The following is a 15,874-nucleotide window of genomic DNA, read 5'->3' on the forward strand; positions in this document are numbered from 1 at the left end:
GATGATAAAGTCAGCCTCTGGGAAGGCGAGGTGGGAAGCTGGGATGGGAGACTTCACTGTGTACTCCAGTGCCTTTTGAATTTTGAACCATGTGAAACATCAGTTATTCAGAAAAACAAATAAAAGACTTATACATGCTGAATCCTTCCTTGTTACTAAAATTTTGGCTTAGCTCCAGCTGAGTTACTATACTCTCTCCTGCAGGATATCTTGCCATACAAGGCACTCTAGAGCAAAAACACAGGGACTGTGAGCCAGTGACTGCCCCTGGTGAGGTCTCCACCCCTCTGCCAGTCCAGGCAGAGGGAAACCCTAGGTCAACCAGTCTGCACTTCCTCCCTCTGTCCACAGGTGGTGCTATGAGGCTTGCTGCTCTGGACACATGACGGTGGCCGGGGGGAACACTCAGCCTGCTGACCAACAGGCAAAGACACGCAGCAACAAATGAGTAACATAAAATAGAAACTAATTTTATTTCTCTGAAAGAAGCAAATATCCATTGCTGGGGCAGCAACTTTGGCGACAGAGGCTGGTGGGAAAACAAGGAACAGCACAGGGGAAGAGCTGGGTCAGAGGAAGCACTAGGATCTCTCCAGGGCAGCCACCCCCTGGTCTCCCTCCAACCCTGGGGCCTTGGGCCCTGGTCCCAGCCAGAGAACTATCCGGCACCAACGCTCTGCTTCCTTAGCCACCTCAGGCTATTTCCAGGCACAAGATCTTAAGACCAGCCATGTCCCAAACCAGTGTCCATGGTGAGGTCACAAGTCACATTGTGTCTGACACCCAAATGTCTGCCAGGGGCTCCCTGGAGAAGGGCCAGCCCTGTGCTGGTCCACCTTGTGGTGTGGCCAACACATCCTCCTGGCCCAGGGTCAAACCTGGCTTTCCCGTCAGGACTTGGGGGCACGTTCCAGCCACAGGCCCTACCAGAGCGGATGAAGCCAGAGGCAGGCCAGCCACAGGGCCTGCTGAGGCCACCCCAGGCCTGCCTTCTCAGGGCAACTTCCTGCACCCGGGCTTGGGGCACTGTGAGCCGAACTGAAGTTGCAGGGGCAGTGCTGGGTGAGGAAGGGACAGGCAAGGCGGGGCTCCCGGCCTCCTGCTGCCTTGGCCTCGCTCTGCCAATAGGAACGGCGGGTGCAGCAGGTCCTCCAGGCCTGGAATGGGCATCTTCCCACCAGGTCAGATGGAGAGGCTCAAGTGATTCCTTCAGGGCAGACCTCCGGCTCTCCAGACATCTCAGCGCCTAGAGGGGAAACAACCAGAAAATCTTCCCATCAACAGGGGCTGACGCAAGAGTATGGACTAACCAGTGTGGGAGGGCCTCTCTGTGACGGGCAAATTGGTTGAAAACTGGTAGTTCCAGGCAATGACTTTGGAACTTACATCCTGGGATATCTTTCTTCTTTACTTTAAAGAACTAAAAATAAGAGAACAGCAGGATTGTGTATTACAGTATCCAAGGGTGACAGGCTAGTAAAGCCTAAGTTTATTTGGATGCAAATTAGTAAGAACTTCCTAATGGTGTGTGCCAGACACTTGAGGTCAAGTGTGACAGATGCATCCCTCATTAAATCTTCTGATCACGTCTATGAGGCAGGCACTGCCACTCACACACATTTTGCAGATGAGGCCCTGACAGATCAGGATGCAGGTGTGAGCTGACGCTGTGCCTGAGCGGGCGCTGGGCCCCCACCTCCACTGTGGGCCGCCACAGTGGCCCAGCTGCACTGAACCCCCACATCCCACCAGCGCCTCTCCCAGAGTGAAGCTAGAACCTACCCATGTCACCACCTTTTGACTGGATAAAACCTTCATAAATGCATTTATACTACATATCACTATATCTTATTTATATAACTTACTATGTTATATTTATACATCTACTTCCATTATTTATAAGAAAGTAATAGAATTTTTTGGTTAGACATTCCTTTAAAAAGGCATTAGAACTATTAAATGTTATTTTAAACTGAACTATGAAATGCAGAAGTGAGAAATATTTATTTAGGGCTGTGTATTTTTACCGATTGTGTGTTCAGAAAGAAATGAAAGGGGGGAGAGAGAAAGAGAAGGAGATCTGTTGATCCACTTATCGATGCCTTCACTGGTTGATTCTTGCATGTGCCCTGACCAGGGATCAAATCCGCAACCTTTGGCGCAACAGGAGCACGCTCTCACCAAGCAAGCTGCCTGGCCAGGGCAGAAACATTTATTTAAATCACTGGGTCCTGAACTGCTGCTCCCTGGGAGCTGCTCAGGGCACCGTGGAACCACAGAGGCTCCAAAGGCCTCTTCGACTCGTTAGTTCTATCTGAACCGTGTGGCTGAAAGTCTACATAAACAGGCTTATGAGAAACTGTTTTCACCCTGCACTGTGTCCTGGGACCGGGGCCCCACTTCCCTCCTCCCAGCTGGGGAGCCCTGTGTCTCTTGGTTGTGTGTGACCTGCGGAGGTGCTGAACTCCTCCCTAGAACGGTAAGCTCCAGGACATCCCGCGGGCACAGGGAGGTGACAGGGTGCGGGGCTCACTCACTTGTGGTGGACAGGGCCACAGGAGCCCAATAGGTGGCAGCCGGCTTGCTCCAGGTTCCAGTCGAACATCTCCAGCACTTTGTGGCACTCGCCTCTCGGCCGCAGACCCAACCCGAAGAGCTGCTCCACCTGAGGAGCAGAGGTGGTGCCATGGGACGCACGGAGCCACAGGGCACCAGCCAAGGGTGGGGGCAGAGGAGAACCAGAGAGGGGGAAGGAGTGGGAGGGAGCAGCAGAACCAGTCTTCAGGGGCCCTGCAAACCAGAGTGGGCAGGAGGTGGCGGTACCTTCAGATACTGGGCAGCCCTCTGTACGTTCCAGCTGTGGCTCTGCAGGGCCGCCTGGCACTCCTCTGTGGTCACCCCATGCACCATGGCCTGCAGCTGGGCACACCCACCCACCTGGTCAGTACCACTCGGGCCCACTCCTCTGGGGCCCTCAGACTCCTGCCCCTCCTCATCTGACAGCAAGGTCTGGTGCTTACCATCTGGATCTTATCTGTTGGCCGTCCAGCCTCTGGCCTGACCCCGGGGCAGCCCCTCTGTGACAGCCGAGCAGTGGCCCTCAAAGATGGTGGCCGGACCCCTGGGTTGCTGTTGTTGGTGGAGAAGTTGGCCTTGGGGTCTGGGGCAGCCTGGGGCATGGGTCGAACAGTGGCAGTGGGGGCGGCAGGGGCTGGGGTGCTGGGTGGGGGCAGCAGGGGCACAGGCAGGGGGGCCGGCTCTTCGGGGTTCTGTGCCTCCCTCAGGAAGCGCTGGTACCGGTCCAGGTAGGGTGGGCGCTCAGGCAGCAGGTAGTAGTGGGTGCTGCTGACCTTCTTGCCATCTCGGACAATGGGCAGGATGCAGGGACCAGCCCGTGGGCCAGGTGCCTGGATCACCTGTGGTGTGGCATACTTGGGGTCTGAGGCAAAGCTCTGGGTGGTGGGCATGGTCTTCCCAGGTGAACTTGAGAGCCGGGGTAGCAGCGGGGAGCTGCCACGTGGCACCAGGGGGCTGGGGGTCCTTGACCCCTGAGGGGACAGGGGTTCCCGGGGAGGCACCCTGGGAGGGGAGGCAGGTCTAGGCCACCGCCCCATCTCTTCCTCGCCTGAGAGGACCGGAGACAGCTCACCACGTGGGCGTGTGGGCCTTGGGGGAATGGGCACCCTAGGGGGCACCTGGGGCTTGTCATCACCCACTGGACTGGGCGAGGGCGCCAGTGAGCCAGCTGGGACCTGCAGCTGCCGCATGCACTCTTGCTGCAGCGCCTGGAAGATCTCTGCAGTCTGGGCTGAGCTGGGGGGCTTGCTCCCACCCTGGGGCGGGAGGAACAAGTTGTCCTCCAGGGGAGGGAGGAGCCGCGCCTGCTCAGGCACAAAGGCGTAATTGGTCTCACCCTGGCTGGGCCCAGGAGAGACCCCTGCGCCCACTAGGGAGCTGTTGATGGAGCAGACCTCAAAGTCATCCTCATCTTGGGCCACATCGTCGTAGGCGGGAGGTGGTGGCAGTGGGCATGCATCCCAGTCCACCACAGGCGTGGGGTGCAGGGGCCGGGGCAGCGCCCTCGTGGGGCTCTGTGGTGGGGTCTTGTCCAACAAGGAGCAGGCGTCCATGGCCAACTGCGCCAGCGAGGGTGCGCAGGGCCGTGAGGAGGGGACCACGGGCTCCTCACTGAAGTCGATGAGTGTGACCTCACTGCCACTGCCACCACGGCCTGCCTTGGTGCAGGACACCCGGGCCGAGGGCTTCGCCAGCCACAGCCCACGGGGCAGGCTTGGCTTCCTCAGGCCCAGCTTCTTGAAGTCACTGGATAGGGGGTCCTGGTCCTCGCTCACAGGGTCATAGGTTGGCTCTGCAATGGAGGGGAGACCCGCACAGAGAGGCAGGGTCAGGCAGGGGGACAGAAAGGTGGGGTTGGAAAGAAAGCCAAGTGTCTCCCACCAACTCCCCAGGAGACCCCTCAGGTACTAAATTCTCAGTGCACAACGACCCCACGGAAAGAGGAAGGCACAGCCTTCTCGATGCTGTCGGTCTTCTGCATGGGAAGGTGAACCCCAGCCTCCATCTCAGCTTGAGCAAATGACACCCCCACCCTCCTGCCTCTGACGCCCCTCCAACAACACAAGACCCCAAATGCCCCTGCCCCTAGTTAGTGACCCCTAACGCCACCCCATTACAGCACACTATTAGTACAGGCAGGGGCAATGGGCAATTCCCCACCATCAACAGCAACAGGAGCTCTTGACCCACCATCACAAAAGCCTGGCCTCTGCAGGTCCGAGTGAGGTAGGCCCAGCAGTGGTGGAGGGAGGCAGAAGCCCAAGGGTTTTTTTTGTGCTTTTTTTTGGGGGGGGGGGGGGGCTTGAAAGGAGAGGCGGGTATGCTAGGCCAAGTCAGCAGCAAAAACTCACTGCCCCTCCCACCCAGGCAACCACCAGGGCTCTGTACCTTCCAGGAGAGGAGGAATGAGAGGAGAGAGGGAGAGGGGCCGGGGGCCAAGGCACCGAGGGCAGCCCCACTTACTCTGAGTGAAGATGGCAGGTTGAGGTGGGCGAGGTGGAGGCTCCCCTGCAGAAGGGCCATGCAGAGAGCAGAGGGGTGCAGAGCAGGACAGAGAGAGGAGAGGGGAGGCAGACAGGGGAGGCAGAGGGAAGAGCGTGGACAGAGAGAGAGAGAGCACAGTGAGTAAGGGCGAGTGAATGTCTAAACCCAAGAGCAATGGGAAGCAATGGGGCGGGAGGATGGGGAAAACCGTGTTCCGGAATGACAGGCCCAGGATCCAGGGGGTGGATGAGGCTCCTGGCCAAGCTGAAGCCCGTGGGGTGGTTTTGGCTTGGGAGAGGAGAGCAGGATTAGAGTGGGTGAGGAAGGCCAGGTTCTGAGCACGGCGGGGAGGAGGGTGGAGAGAGCTCAGGCAGGCCAATGCAGGACTGACCCAAGATACCCACCTCGGCGGATACAGCTGCCTATCATCTTCCACCCCACACCCAGCAGGAGCCTGACCCAACTGTCCCCCTGCTGTCCTGACCCAACCGTCACAGAGCCAGAACAGCTGGCTCAGGGCTGACCCAAGACAGTACCCCGGGCAGCCAATGAACAAGAGGTTGCCAGGGAGTTGGGGGGCTTACTTTTCACCCTTCCCAGATGCTGGGTGGGCCGGGAGGTGCTCAGTTCCACGCTCAGCAGGTCAGGAGGGTCCATGGGATTTCCCAGATACAGTCTGTGGGGAGAGAACCAGTGTGCAGTGGTGGCAATGAGGAAACCTCTGGGGAGATGCTGGGCCTGTCCCCTGGGGTCAGGCATCTGTGGGGTCACCTCGCCTAAGCCCCTTGCAGACATGGTTCTGAAGCACAAGACTGCTGACTCCCGGCAGCTCCCTTCTATAGAGCCAAGCTGTAACCAGGGGAGGGCACTGCGGAGAGAGGGCAGAGCAAGGGCTCCTGGCTACAAGTCAAACGTCTAGGCAGTAGGGGTTCCAAGAACACCCTACAAGGGCAGAGCTGGCCCTCTGCAACCCCCACGGTGCCCCTGCCCCAACCCACGGCCAGCAGCCACCTGCTGGCACACTCTCGCCTCTCCTGCCAGGCCCAGAGGCATCCGGCTACACTCCCGGGTCAGGGTGGGCAGGAGACATCCTTCTGCCCCACTGCCTCGGGCGGGGCCACCTGCCCTGCTCCCGGTTCACCCTCAACCCCTGTGCTGACTGTCTAGATCTGGGACTTAGTCACTGGGGCTGACTAAAGTCTGGAGGAATGGGGCGGGGCTGGCCACGGCCGCCCGGCTTCCCTCTGGAGGGCGTCTGCTCTGCTGCCCTGACTCTCTCGAGCCCTCACCTGGCTCTTGTGAACAAGAGCCACACACAGGCTGCCCTCCCAGAGCTTAGCATTCTGGTGTGTGGGAGCAGGGAGGTGAAGGACATGCGTCACCATGTCCCTCAGGGCAGAAACATGTGTCAGAAGTCAGAGGAGCAAGGGCTGCTGAGAGCAGGGGCCTGCAGAGAGGGCCAGCAGAGAGGCATGAAGCCTGGCCTGAGGAGCTTCCAGGTAGAACTCTGGGGCGGTGCACACAGAAAGTGACTGAGTCTTCTCTCTGTCCTCCCCAGATGCCCCCCAGTGACCTCATCCTTTCACTTAAAGGAGACTGGAACCACCCTCCATCCCGGCTGCCCCTGGTACAGAGTGAGAGGTAGGCAAAGCGCTGAGCTGCTGCCTAACATTAGCTCCGAAGTTTCCCCACAGAGACTGCTCTTGGGGTCTTGGACCCCTGGGCCCGACCCAGTAAGTCCCCATGTCCCGAACTCCCTCCTACCAGGAGAAGGGAAACTGACCCTCAAATGTTGGTGGCCGTGAGAAAAGCTTTCCTACTGAACTGCTTCCACAGGCCCCTGCTCAAGCCCCCCTTCTCAAGGCCAGTGTGCGGGGCTCATGCTGTAGCCCCTCGGGTCTTTCCACCACAGAGCAGTGTGAGTCCCTCCTCTGAAGCTCCCAGCCTGGTTCTGCCTACAGGGAACACTGCTGGGCAGTGAGCGACCCTCCACCCCATGGCTGTATCGGGGGCCTTGGAAGCCTGAGAGAAGCTGCGTGCCCAGGGAGGGGCTGGGGGCCAGGAGCCCCAGGTGGGGCCTTGCCCAGTACTCACTCATCAATCTTGTCGGGGAAGCCCCAGCAGTGGCGGGGGTCACTGTCGCCGTGCCCCGTGTGAATGAAGCTATTCTGCAGAGGCTGGCTGATGTCCTGGGCCGACAGGCCAGCCACAGAGGTCACCACATTTCGAGGAAAGGGCCCCACACACAGCGTCCGTGTGTTCTGCCCACGCCACCAGTAATTTTCAGCCCTGCCCAACGGAGATGACATGGTAAACGCCAGGGTGTGGTAGGACGGCCCCAAGGAGTAGCACTCTTTCCATACCAAGATCTTTGACTATGATGTCTAACTACCTTAGGAGAAAGAAACAGGAGGGTTAGGGCCCAGGATGAGGCTGCTCTGCCACCAGCTTGCCTCCTCCCAGCAGCCCCCCTGATTGCTCCCCCAGTACAGGGCCCGGCTCTTTGCATACCGCCTTACTCTAAGCTACCTACGTAGGTCAGACAGCTTTTCCTCAAGTTTACAAAAACGAAACAGGTTCAAACAAGTGACATGACTTGCCTACAGTTACCAGAAAGGTCACAGAAGACCCAGGATTCAAATCTAGTTGTCAGTCTGTAAAGCCAGCACCCTTCTCACAATATCACCTCATCTCCCTCCTCCCCTGGCAAAGCCTGGGCCCCAGTCCTTTGCTGGCCACCTGATCGCACTCTCCAGCCCAGTTCCAAGAGTTCTGAGCTCCAAGGGCCCCAGGGAGCACCACGGCTTTAGCACTGGGTGTGAGGCCAAGCCTTCCAACCACATGCAGCTCTTCACACGTTTGGAAGCACTTGGGGCAACCCACGACTTCCTGTCACCAGCGTGTGTATCTCCAGTGTCTTCCAGCAGCGCCTGGCAAGGCTGTGGGACCCTCGCCCTGGCACCATCCCCCTCCTTGAGAGGAGCTTGCCTCCAGTCTCAAACAAGGTGTCCTGGAGGGAACACAGCCTCCCAGTGTGGCTGGGCCAGCTGCACCTTGATCTGACCTCAGACACAAAACCTGTTAGGCAGCCTAAGCCCCCTGGGGTGGGGGTGGGGGAAAGGGCAGGGGGGCAAAAAGAACAGAGCGCCCTCCTGGACCCTGCAAACACCAACAGGCCAGCAGGCCATGAGGATCCTGCATCGGCTGCTGGGATCACTCACCCGGATGACATGGGCAGAACCTGAGCTAAGGCAGAGGTGGTGACAGCCATATGCTGCTGTGGACACATGTGACACCAAGCTGCACGCTCTCACTGTCAGTCCCCAACCTGCATGTCTCCTGTCCACAGCCAGGAGTGTAAAGAAAACTGCAGCTGGACTGGAGAGACTGGAGGCTGAGAGGAGGCGGTGAGGCCAAGAACCTAGACCCTCTGATGTGAGGTGATGTGACGCACTGGGGCAGCGTGAGCCCCAAACAGCCTCTTCTAGAGACCAGAAGTCAAACCCCATGAGCGCAGCAGCCCTTGGGAACCCAAGAGGTGAGCTGAGGGAGGGATAGGAACCCAGCCTTCTTATAAACAAGGCCACTGACCGGCCCACCACAGACACAGCAACCCTGAGATTACCACCCTCTGGGTGGGAAGGGCAGGAAAGGAAGGAAGAAGTGAGGACAACACCCAGGAAGGGAAAAAGCCCATCCGAAAATAGCAGGGCCACTGCAAGGAGAAAAGTGCTCCCCCAGCCCCACCCCAGGGCCGGCTGAGGTTGAGGACTGCTGTGAGGAGGTTGGGGAGGCACGCCTGACACTGGGGACCCTGCTGCTGCTCTCCCCCAACACTCCCCGCCTCCCTGGGTTCTTTGTGCCCCACCACGGAACCGGCTCAGACACCAGCCCCAGGGCTGAGCGCCGGACTCTGCTCCCTACACCTCTTCAGAGGTGCTCATTAACCTGGTGAGAAACACAGCTGAGGTGGAGAAGCAGCACAGAGTAGAATGGACTCATGTCCAAGGCCATGACCATGCCCTCCTTGGGTGGACCCTGAGCAAAGCCGGACTGCCAGGAGGTCACTCTCCCCGCTCCTTTCCCTTTGCCAACACAGCCAAGTTCCTTCATAGGAGCCTGATTCAGACTCACTTCTGAGAGCAAGAGGGGACACCAAGCCCACATCCCTTCATTGCAGGTGCGCTGGGGTCCTGACACCACTTATCAAAAACACCTTGCTCCTGGGAGGGGCGGTCAGAGTGCAGAATGTGTGTGAGAGAAAGAAGCCCCTTGGGAATCACACCCCAAGCACATCGGCCCGACAAGGCTCAAATGCGATGCTGAGAGAGCCAATGAGTTGGCCAGCGCTGCATCACACTGCCCGCCGGTCTCCCTGAGACAGGGGGGCTGAATAGGGCTGAGGTACTGGTAGCCCAGAGAGGACCACACCCGGTCCTTCCCAACAGCATGCTCTGGCCACACCCTCCCTTCCCCATCCACCAACAAGCCAGAGTCTCCACACCAACACCTCCAGGGCTGGGCCCACCAGGCCATCTGGCAGTCACTACAGCAAAGACAGACAGACACAGGCACGGGGGGGGGGGGGGGGGGGGGCGGGGGCGTAGTTCCCAGGAGAATGAGAAAAGGACCCAGTACCTCCAGCAACAATTTTCCACTTCCTGCTTCCTGTCGGCATCCTGGGACTAGCAAAATGCGAAGCAGCAACTGGGAAACCGAGGTCTGAGCTAAGAACTGCCTAAGTGGCCCCAGCTCTACTGGGAACCGGCCTCTGAAATCTCAGCCCCTTGTCCCTGTTCTGGCCTAAGGTGGTCCAGAAATGGCTGACAAATGTTTAAACATTCTGCTCAAAACACCACCCCACCCACCTCTTTCTGGGTGTCCCAGGAGCCCCTGGCCCTGAGGAACAACAAAGACCCTCGCTTCCCCTGCCCCACCCACAACAAGAATCAGAGGCTCCAGGGACCAGGTCAGGCCAAGGATCTGCACGAGGACTCCAAAACCTCTGCCCACTCCTCCAATCCTGTAAACACAGAATATAAAAGTGCTGCTAGCCCTCTCAGACTCCAAATAAGACCCCCTGGAAAAGAACAGTCACCCTCTGTTCACGTCCAGACCAAGCCTCACGAGTGCAGCTGACAGAACATCAACGTGCCCGGTGCCCAGAGAAGCACCGAACCCGCAGAATCAGCCAGAGCCGAGGCAAGGGGGTTCCCAGGCTCGGGACTAGGAAACAGACACTGGAGACAGAAGTAATCCAAGACTCACAGAAAAGGGCAGATATGGAGAGCTGAGAGCCTGGCTATGAGGAGACAGAAAAAGAGCCAGCAACCCACACATAAACGCAGACCCAAAGGAACACACACACACAGAGCCCATCCACCCAGATGCATGGAAACAGAGTCAGCCAGAGACATTCGGGCACCAAGAAAACAAGGGGGCCGAGTCAAAGCTCTGGTACTACTGACACGAGGACCACCCCCGAAGCCCACCAGCTGTCATGGCCTCCTGTCTCTCACCTCCCACCTTCTGAGAAGCTCCAGGGACTGTGGTCCCAGTGGGCTCCGGCCCTGGAGGAGGGGCCCAGCGAGCCCACACTGGCGGACAGCAGGGAGCCTGTGACAGAAGGGCAGGGCGGGGCGGGCATGCCCGCAGCCACCTCCTGGGAAGAGCGACCCCAGACACCTCCCTTACCCCTCCCCCCACCTTGTTCCAGAGGTGATCCAGGGCGCCAGCTTGGGACACACGCCTTAGAAACACAAGGAGCTCCTGAGTCATCCTTGTGTTTCTAAGGGGAACACTGGGCCCTGGCACACAGAACCCCGCTGGGAGCAAGGGATAGGAGAAGGAAGGGAGGCCCAGCTGGGGACGGTGGGCACAAAGGGATCAGGGTCCTAAACTCCTGGAGGTGGGAACAGCTGCAGGCCCCCGACTTCTGGCTTGCAGTCCTGCCACGTACCTCTAGAGGGGCCCTCACCCTAATCTTCCCGTTTCCGGGATGTCCTCCGAAGTGCCAGGCCGGCAGTGCCTTCCCTGGCCCCTCAGCTCCGAATCACAGACTATATTCCTTCCTGTCCCACAGGCCTCTATCCTAGCAGCTTTCTGCTTTCATCCACTGCCACTGACTTGTTGGTACGTGATTCTTATTCCCACACGTTGTGCCCCAAAGCAAGGGGAGCCCTGGCCTAGGGAAGAGGTGCTGGGGCCATGGCAGGTGCAGGCCACGTTCCTCCACAACCAGCCCGGGGCCCAGCACCCACCTCATCACTGACTCAAGCCCAGAGGCTCTCCAAGTCACCAAGCCCCCATTCAGCACAAGGTTTAACCAAAGGCTCAGACCCCCAAACCCGAGGAGGTCCAGGGAGAAAGGGCTCTGCTGGGAAATAGCCCCTGCCCTCCCCGCTGCCTGGCTCTGAATCAGAGCAGTTCGGACCACAGGGAATTTCCTCTGCCTCCCTCCCTGCCTGGCTGTGCATGCTCACCACTGACCCCAACAGCACCTCAAGCCTGCCCTGCCCCAACCAGTTCCTCAGACACCCTGAGGTTCAGATTACAGAGGGTGGGGTGAATGCTGGGTGGGGCTCCAGGGCAAGAACCACTGCGGCTGGAAGTAGGAGACGGGACGCAGGAGATGCTGCCCACAGGCTGACACACGTGGCCAGGTGTGAGAGGCCCAGCTGAGGACGGAGGGGAGCCCTGGGAGGAAGCAGTGAGGGGCTCAGTGGAAGGGGGGAGGCTGCTGGGAAGAAGGGCGGCTGCTTTGGGGCACTAAAACGCACCCAGATGTGTAGTTAGAGTTCGTATCCTGGGAGGAGGTGGGAGGACTAGAAGAGGATGTTTAGGAGTTCCAGAGTCTCCAGTTGTGGCCCCAAGGCTGGCTGTCTCACCACAAAGGCAGTTTGGCCCTGACCCACACAGCCAAGGCTGGAGCCCAGTGTGAAAAGGGTGACGGAGGCGGAGGCGGCGCTAGGCAGGGAGAATCCCTCTGAGCGACACACCTACATGCTTGACCCCAGTCAGGTGGAGACCCAGGCCAGTCCTCCCGTCGCTGCCCAGCTCAGGTCCACGAGAGCCTGGGTGCTGCCATGGCGACCATGGAGGCGGCCCCTCCACCCTGTACCCTTCAAGGCAGTGCGGGGGGCAGCCCCCTTGCTCCCTACCTGCCTTCGATGACAGTGATGACATCATTCATCTGGATATGCAGCTTGTCTGGTTCCTCAAAGTCCTGAAGGGCCCGCATGTCGGTGGGCTGGGCCTGAGGGTAGAGACAGGTCACTCCCCTCTCTGGGGCTGACCCTCGCTTGGACACCCAAACCCCCCCAGGCAGACCTGCCCTTACTTCTAGCAGGAAGTCCCGCAGGGCCACAAAGGTGGGTCTGTCCTCTGGTTTGTGAGCCCAGCACTGTACCATGACATTATAGATGTCTTGGGGGCAATCTTCGGGCCGGGGAAGACGCTCCCCTTCCTTGTCAATCTTATGCAGGATCTGGAGGGGGAGTGCAGTTTCAAGACAAGCAGAGCACCCAGGGCTTCACTTCCCACCCTGTCTCCAGCCCATGGAACAATTGGAGCTTTGGGCTGCCATGCCTGCACCCCAAAAAAGAGGTCTTCTGAGGGCCGGGCCTAGCCCCAGGCCTCAGACTCCACCCCCAGGTCAGGGCCTCCAACAGGGGCTGTGGCAAGAGCTAAGAATGGGAGCAAGCCCCACCCATCCCTCTCCTGACCACTAGAGGCCCTTCTCCCTTCTCTTTGCTTAGCGCTAGGAGAGGTCACACAGACACAGAGCCTGGGGGACAAGACTCTAGCAAAACAAAAGCCAGTTCTGACAGGGCCAGGTTGGGAGCCAGGAATCAAGGCAGCCCCCACCCGCCCTGTAAGGAGCACACCCCCAGCCCCTCACCTGACTGCCATTAAGGCCAATCCAGGGCTCCTGGCCGTAGGTGAACATCTCCCACAGTGTCACCCCAAACATCCAGGTGTCACTGGCATGGGAGAAGGTGCGTGTCTTCAGGCTCTCAGGAGCACACCTGGCAGAAGCAGGGGTCAAACAGAAGCTCTCAAAGCACCCCTACCCACATCAGCCCCAAAGGACACAAAATGCCCATTCAATAAGCACACTGTTGCCCCATGTGTCAGGCTCAACAGCAGGTACTAGGAAGGGCGGGTGTCTCGACAAGGGGGTACACAGACTTGGAGAAAACCATCAATGCTCAGGTCTCTGACCCACATGCGGCCTGGAGTGGAAGAGGGTGAAGCTGCCAGGTCAGGAAAGCAGGGAAAGGAAGAAGGTTGGAGGCTCTAGGAGGGGAGAGGGACAGAGCTCAGCCTGTTCTCTAATTGAGGTGGGAGGATGACCATTTCCAGATTTCGGGAAGGATACTTAAGCATCTGGGTCATTTCAGCAGGAAGGTGTGGGTGGGAAATTTGGATAGGGCCTGGGAGAGAACCAAAATGGGTGGAAACAGTCACACTGGCTTTATCCAAATGTCTGCACACTCCTTCTTGGGTGAGGAGAACAAATGTCACCACAGGGAAGCTGGCAAAGGAGTATTCCAAGGGGCTGGGGTGCAGACTGAGGAGGAAGCCACTCTGTATGAAGAATCAAAGGATTTCTCATGGGAATGGAGAGTTAGCCCTGCCCCTCAAAGGCGGGTGGAGTCCAAGAAAGTCACTCAAGATCTCTAAGTCTCATATTCCTCATCTGTGAAATGGAAGTAACGATAAAAATTTGCTCACTTCACAGAGTTGTTTTCAGGGGGCTGCATAAAAACCTTGTAATCTACCATCCAAACCAGGATGCTTGATTATGAAAGGAGGTGCTATTAATTACTCCAGGATGACAGGCATAATCCAGGGTGTCTGGTCCCCTGGGTATATAAAGTCTCTTACTTGGAAGGGTGACCATACATCCTGGATGAGAAGGGTTTTCTGGCAAGCTGAACTGGACCGGCTTCTTACTCCCTGACCACACTTCTCTGGGTGCCTTCGACAGCAGAGGACCGCTTTGTGGGCAGGTGAACACTCCTGCTCACAGCTGACAAAGCCCAGCCCAGCCTGGCCCTGCCTGCCACCAGCTCTACTGGAAACATGCTCACCAACCAGTCTCTGCCTGGCTAACTTCTCCAGATACTTCAAGAGCTTAACACTGAGTTGTCCAGGAAGCCTTCATGAGTCCCCACGCACACTGACCCCCATGTATTCTAGTGCCTGGCCCGTGAGAATTCCTGGATGAATGAGTGAATAAATGGGAACACAAGAAGGGCACCTCAGGCCTGGAAAACACAAGGGCTGCTGTGGGTATAAAGACCTCAGATACTCTGAGGCTAGGAGCACAGGGGGACCAGCGTGGGGTCCAGGCCCTGGGAGCCGGCAGCACCTGCCCCTCACCAGGCGAAGGGCACCTTGCGATGCTCCTGCATAACGTAGTGGTCGTCGTTCTGGGGTAGTGCTCGCATTAGCCCGAAGTCCCCAATCTTGACCAGGTCACGGGTGGCCAACAGCAGATTGCGTGCAGCCAGGTCACGATGAATAAAGCGCTTGGACTCCAGGTAGCCCATGCCCTCAGCCACCTGCACGGCATAGCGGCTCAGAGTACCCAGAAGGAAGTGGCCCTGGTGCTTGCGAAGCCGGTCCAACAACGATCCCAAAGGCGCCAGCTCTGTCACCTGAGGCCATGGGGGTGGGAGGAATTAGCATGGCTGAGCCCTGCCCCTTCCTCAGCACCCCATGCTGGGCTCCCAGTCCTCTTCTGAAGACCTGCCAGGTCAAGCTCCACGCTCCTTCCTGGCCTTTCCTCTGGGAACCTCCAGGAGTCCTGCAGCTTCCCAAGCCTCTCCCTCTAAGCAACGTGAAAAACTGAGGCCCAGAGAAGCAACCCAAAGAGCCTCATGTTAGAAATTCCAAACATTAAACTCAAGGAGCAGCTTCTCCCATAGGTATAAGTCTACCAGTGACACAAGGAAAATGCAGAGATGGACACGGGCTCTAATGAACCCGGTCAGTACGGGGCTAGGCCCCTGTGAGCTTCTTTGTCACATCAGGTGGGGGACCAAAGCAGGATCTGGGGGACCTCTGACCTTCGTCAGGATGAAGGGAGTCACCACAGCACAGGCAGGAGAGGAGGTGGACCTGGGTCCCAGAGGCTGTGGGCCCCTCCCACACGTGGTGCTCACCATCTTCATGGGTGGCGTGAGCACCACACCGTAGAGGCGAATGAGGTTCCGGTGGTCAAGCGAGTGCATGGCGTTGACCTCCCGGATGAAGTCGTCCATGGCCTCCGGCTGGCTCAGCACATCTGGCTTCAGGCACTTCACAGCCACGTTCACCTGCCCAGAATGGAGACTGCGGGGAGTCAGGACAGGCCCCAGTCCCCAACACTGAGCCAACCTGCTCCTTCGTCCAAGTCCAGCTTAGCTCAAACATCACAGCTTCAGATCTGCTTATCTGGGTGGGTGAGCACGTCACAGGTTCCTTGGCCCGGCTGGGGAAGGGCAGCTTGTGATCCCCAAAGGCTATCAGCTGGGCCTCCCCTCCCTGGGGGAGTGCCCAGGGTAAATAAATGACCATTAGGTGAGAGATGACCGACCAGTATGATGATAGGGTATTAAAATGTTATAAAATAAAATATTAAACATAGTTTTGGTACAGAAAAAAAATGCTTTAAATATGCCAAACACCAATCTGTGGTGACAGAAGTGCGAAGGGTGGCTTCCCTGGAGGAAGGAGGTACTCGGTGAAGAGGCAGGAGAGGCCGACACGCTGGGAATGTTCCGTGTCATGACCTGGGTGAGGGGACCTGGGTCTACGCATACCT

At 58.1% G+C, this 15,874-nt stretch overlaps 1 protein-coding gene across 16 annotated transcripts in view; it reads right to left on the reverse strand.

The window, feature by feature from the left end:
* Nucleotides 1–449: 449 nt before the first annotated feature.
* Nucleotides 450–15,874, reverse strand: part of TNK2 (tyrosine kinase non receptor 2) — a 40,159-nt gene continuing 24,734 nt past the window's right edge. For 11 of the 16 annotated variants that reach the window (XM_036018258.1, XM_036018260.1, XM_036018262.1 and 8 more), the window contains 12 exons: nt 15,234–15,386; nt 14,449–14,726; nt 12,962–13,088; nt 12,401–12,547; nt 12,222–12,316; nt 7,156–7,350; nt 5,646–5,737; nt 5,041–5,085; nt 3,021–4,369; nt 2,824–2,919; nt 2,538–2,665; nt 450–1,246 (listed from right to left, as the gene is read on the reverse strand). In XM_036018258.1, coding sequence (XP_035874151.1) covers nt 1,240–1,246; nt 2,538–2,665; nt 2,824–2,919; nt 3,021–4,369; nt 5,041–5,085; nt 5,646–5,737; nt 7,156–7,350; nt 12,222–12,316; nt 12,401–12,547; nt 12,962–13,088; nt 14,449–14,726; nt 15,234–15,386 — 2,712 coding nt within the window. In that variant the 3' untranslated portion in view covers nt 450–1,239. Of the gene's footprint in view, nt 1,247–2,537; nt 2,791–2,823; nt 2,920–3,020; nt 4,370–5,040; nt 5,086–5,645; nt 5,738–7,155; nt 7,351–12,221; nt 12,317–12,400; nt 12,548–12,961; nt 13,089–14,448; nt 14,727–15,233; nt 15,387–15,874 lie in introns of those variants that run through there. The other 5 variants (XM_036018257.1, XM_036018268.1, XM_036018265.1 and 2 more) reach the window with 5 other exon arrangements.

This window comes from Phyllostomus discolor, chromosome 2, assembly GCF_004126475.2.
Source record: "Phyllostomus discolor isolate MPI-MPIP mPhyDis1 chromosome 2, mPhyDis1.pri.v3, whole genome shotgun sequence".
Taxonomy (NCBI): Eukaryota; Metazoa; Chordata; class Mammalia; order Chiroptera; family Phyllostomidae; genus Phyllostomus; species Phyllostomus discolor.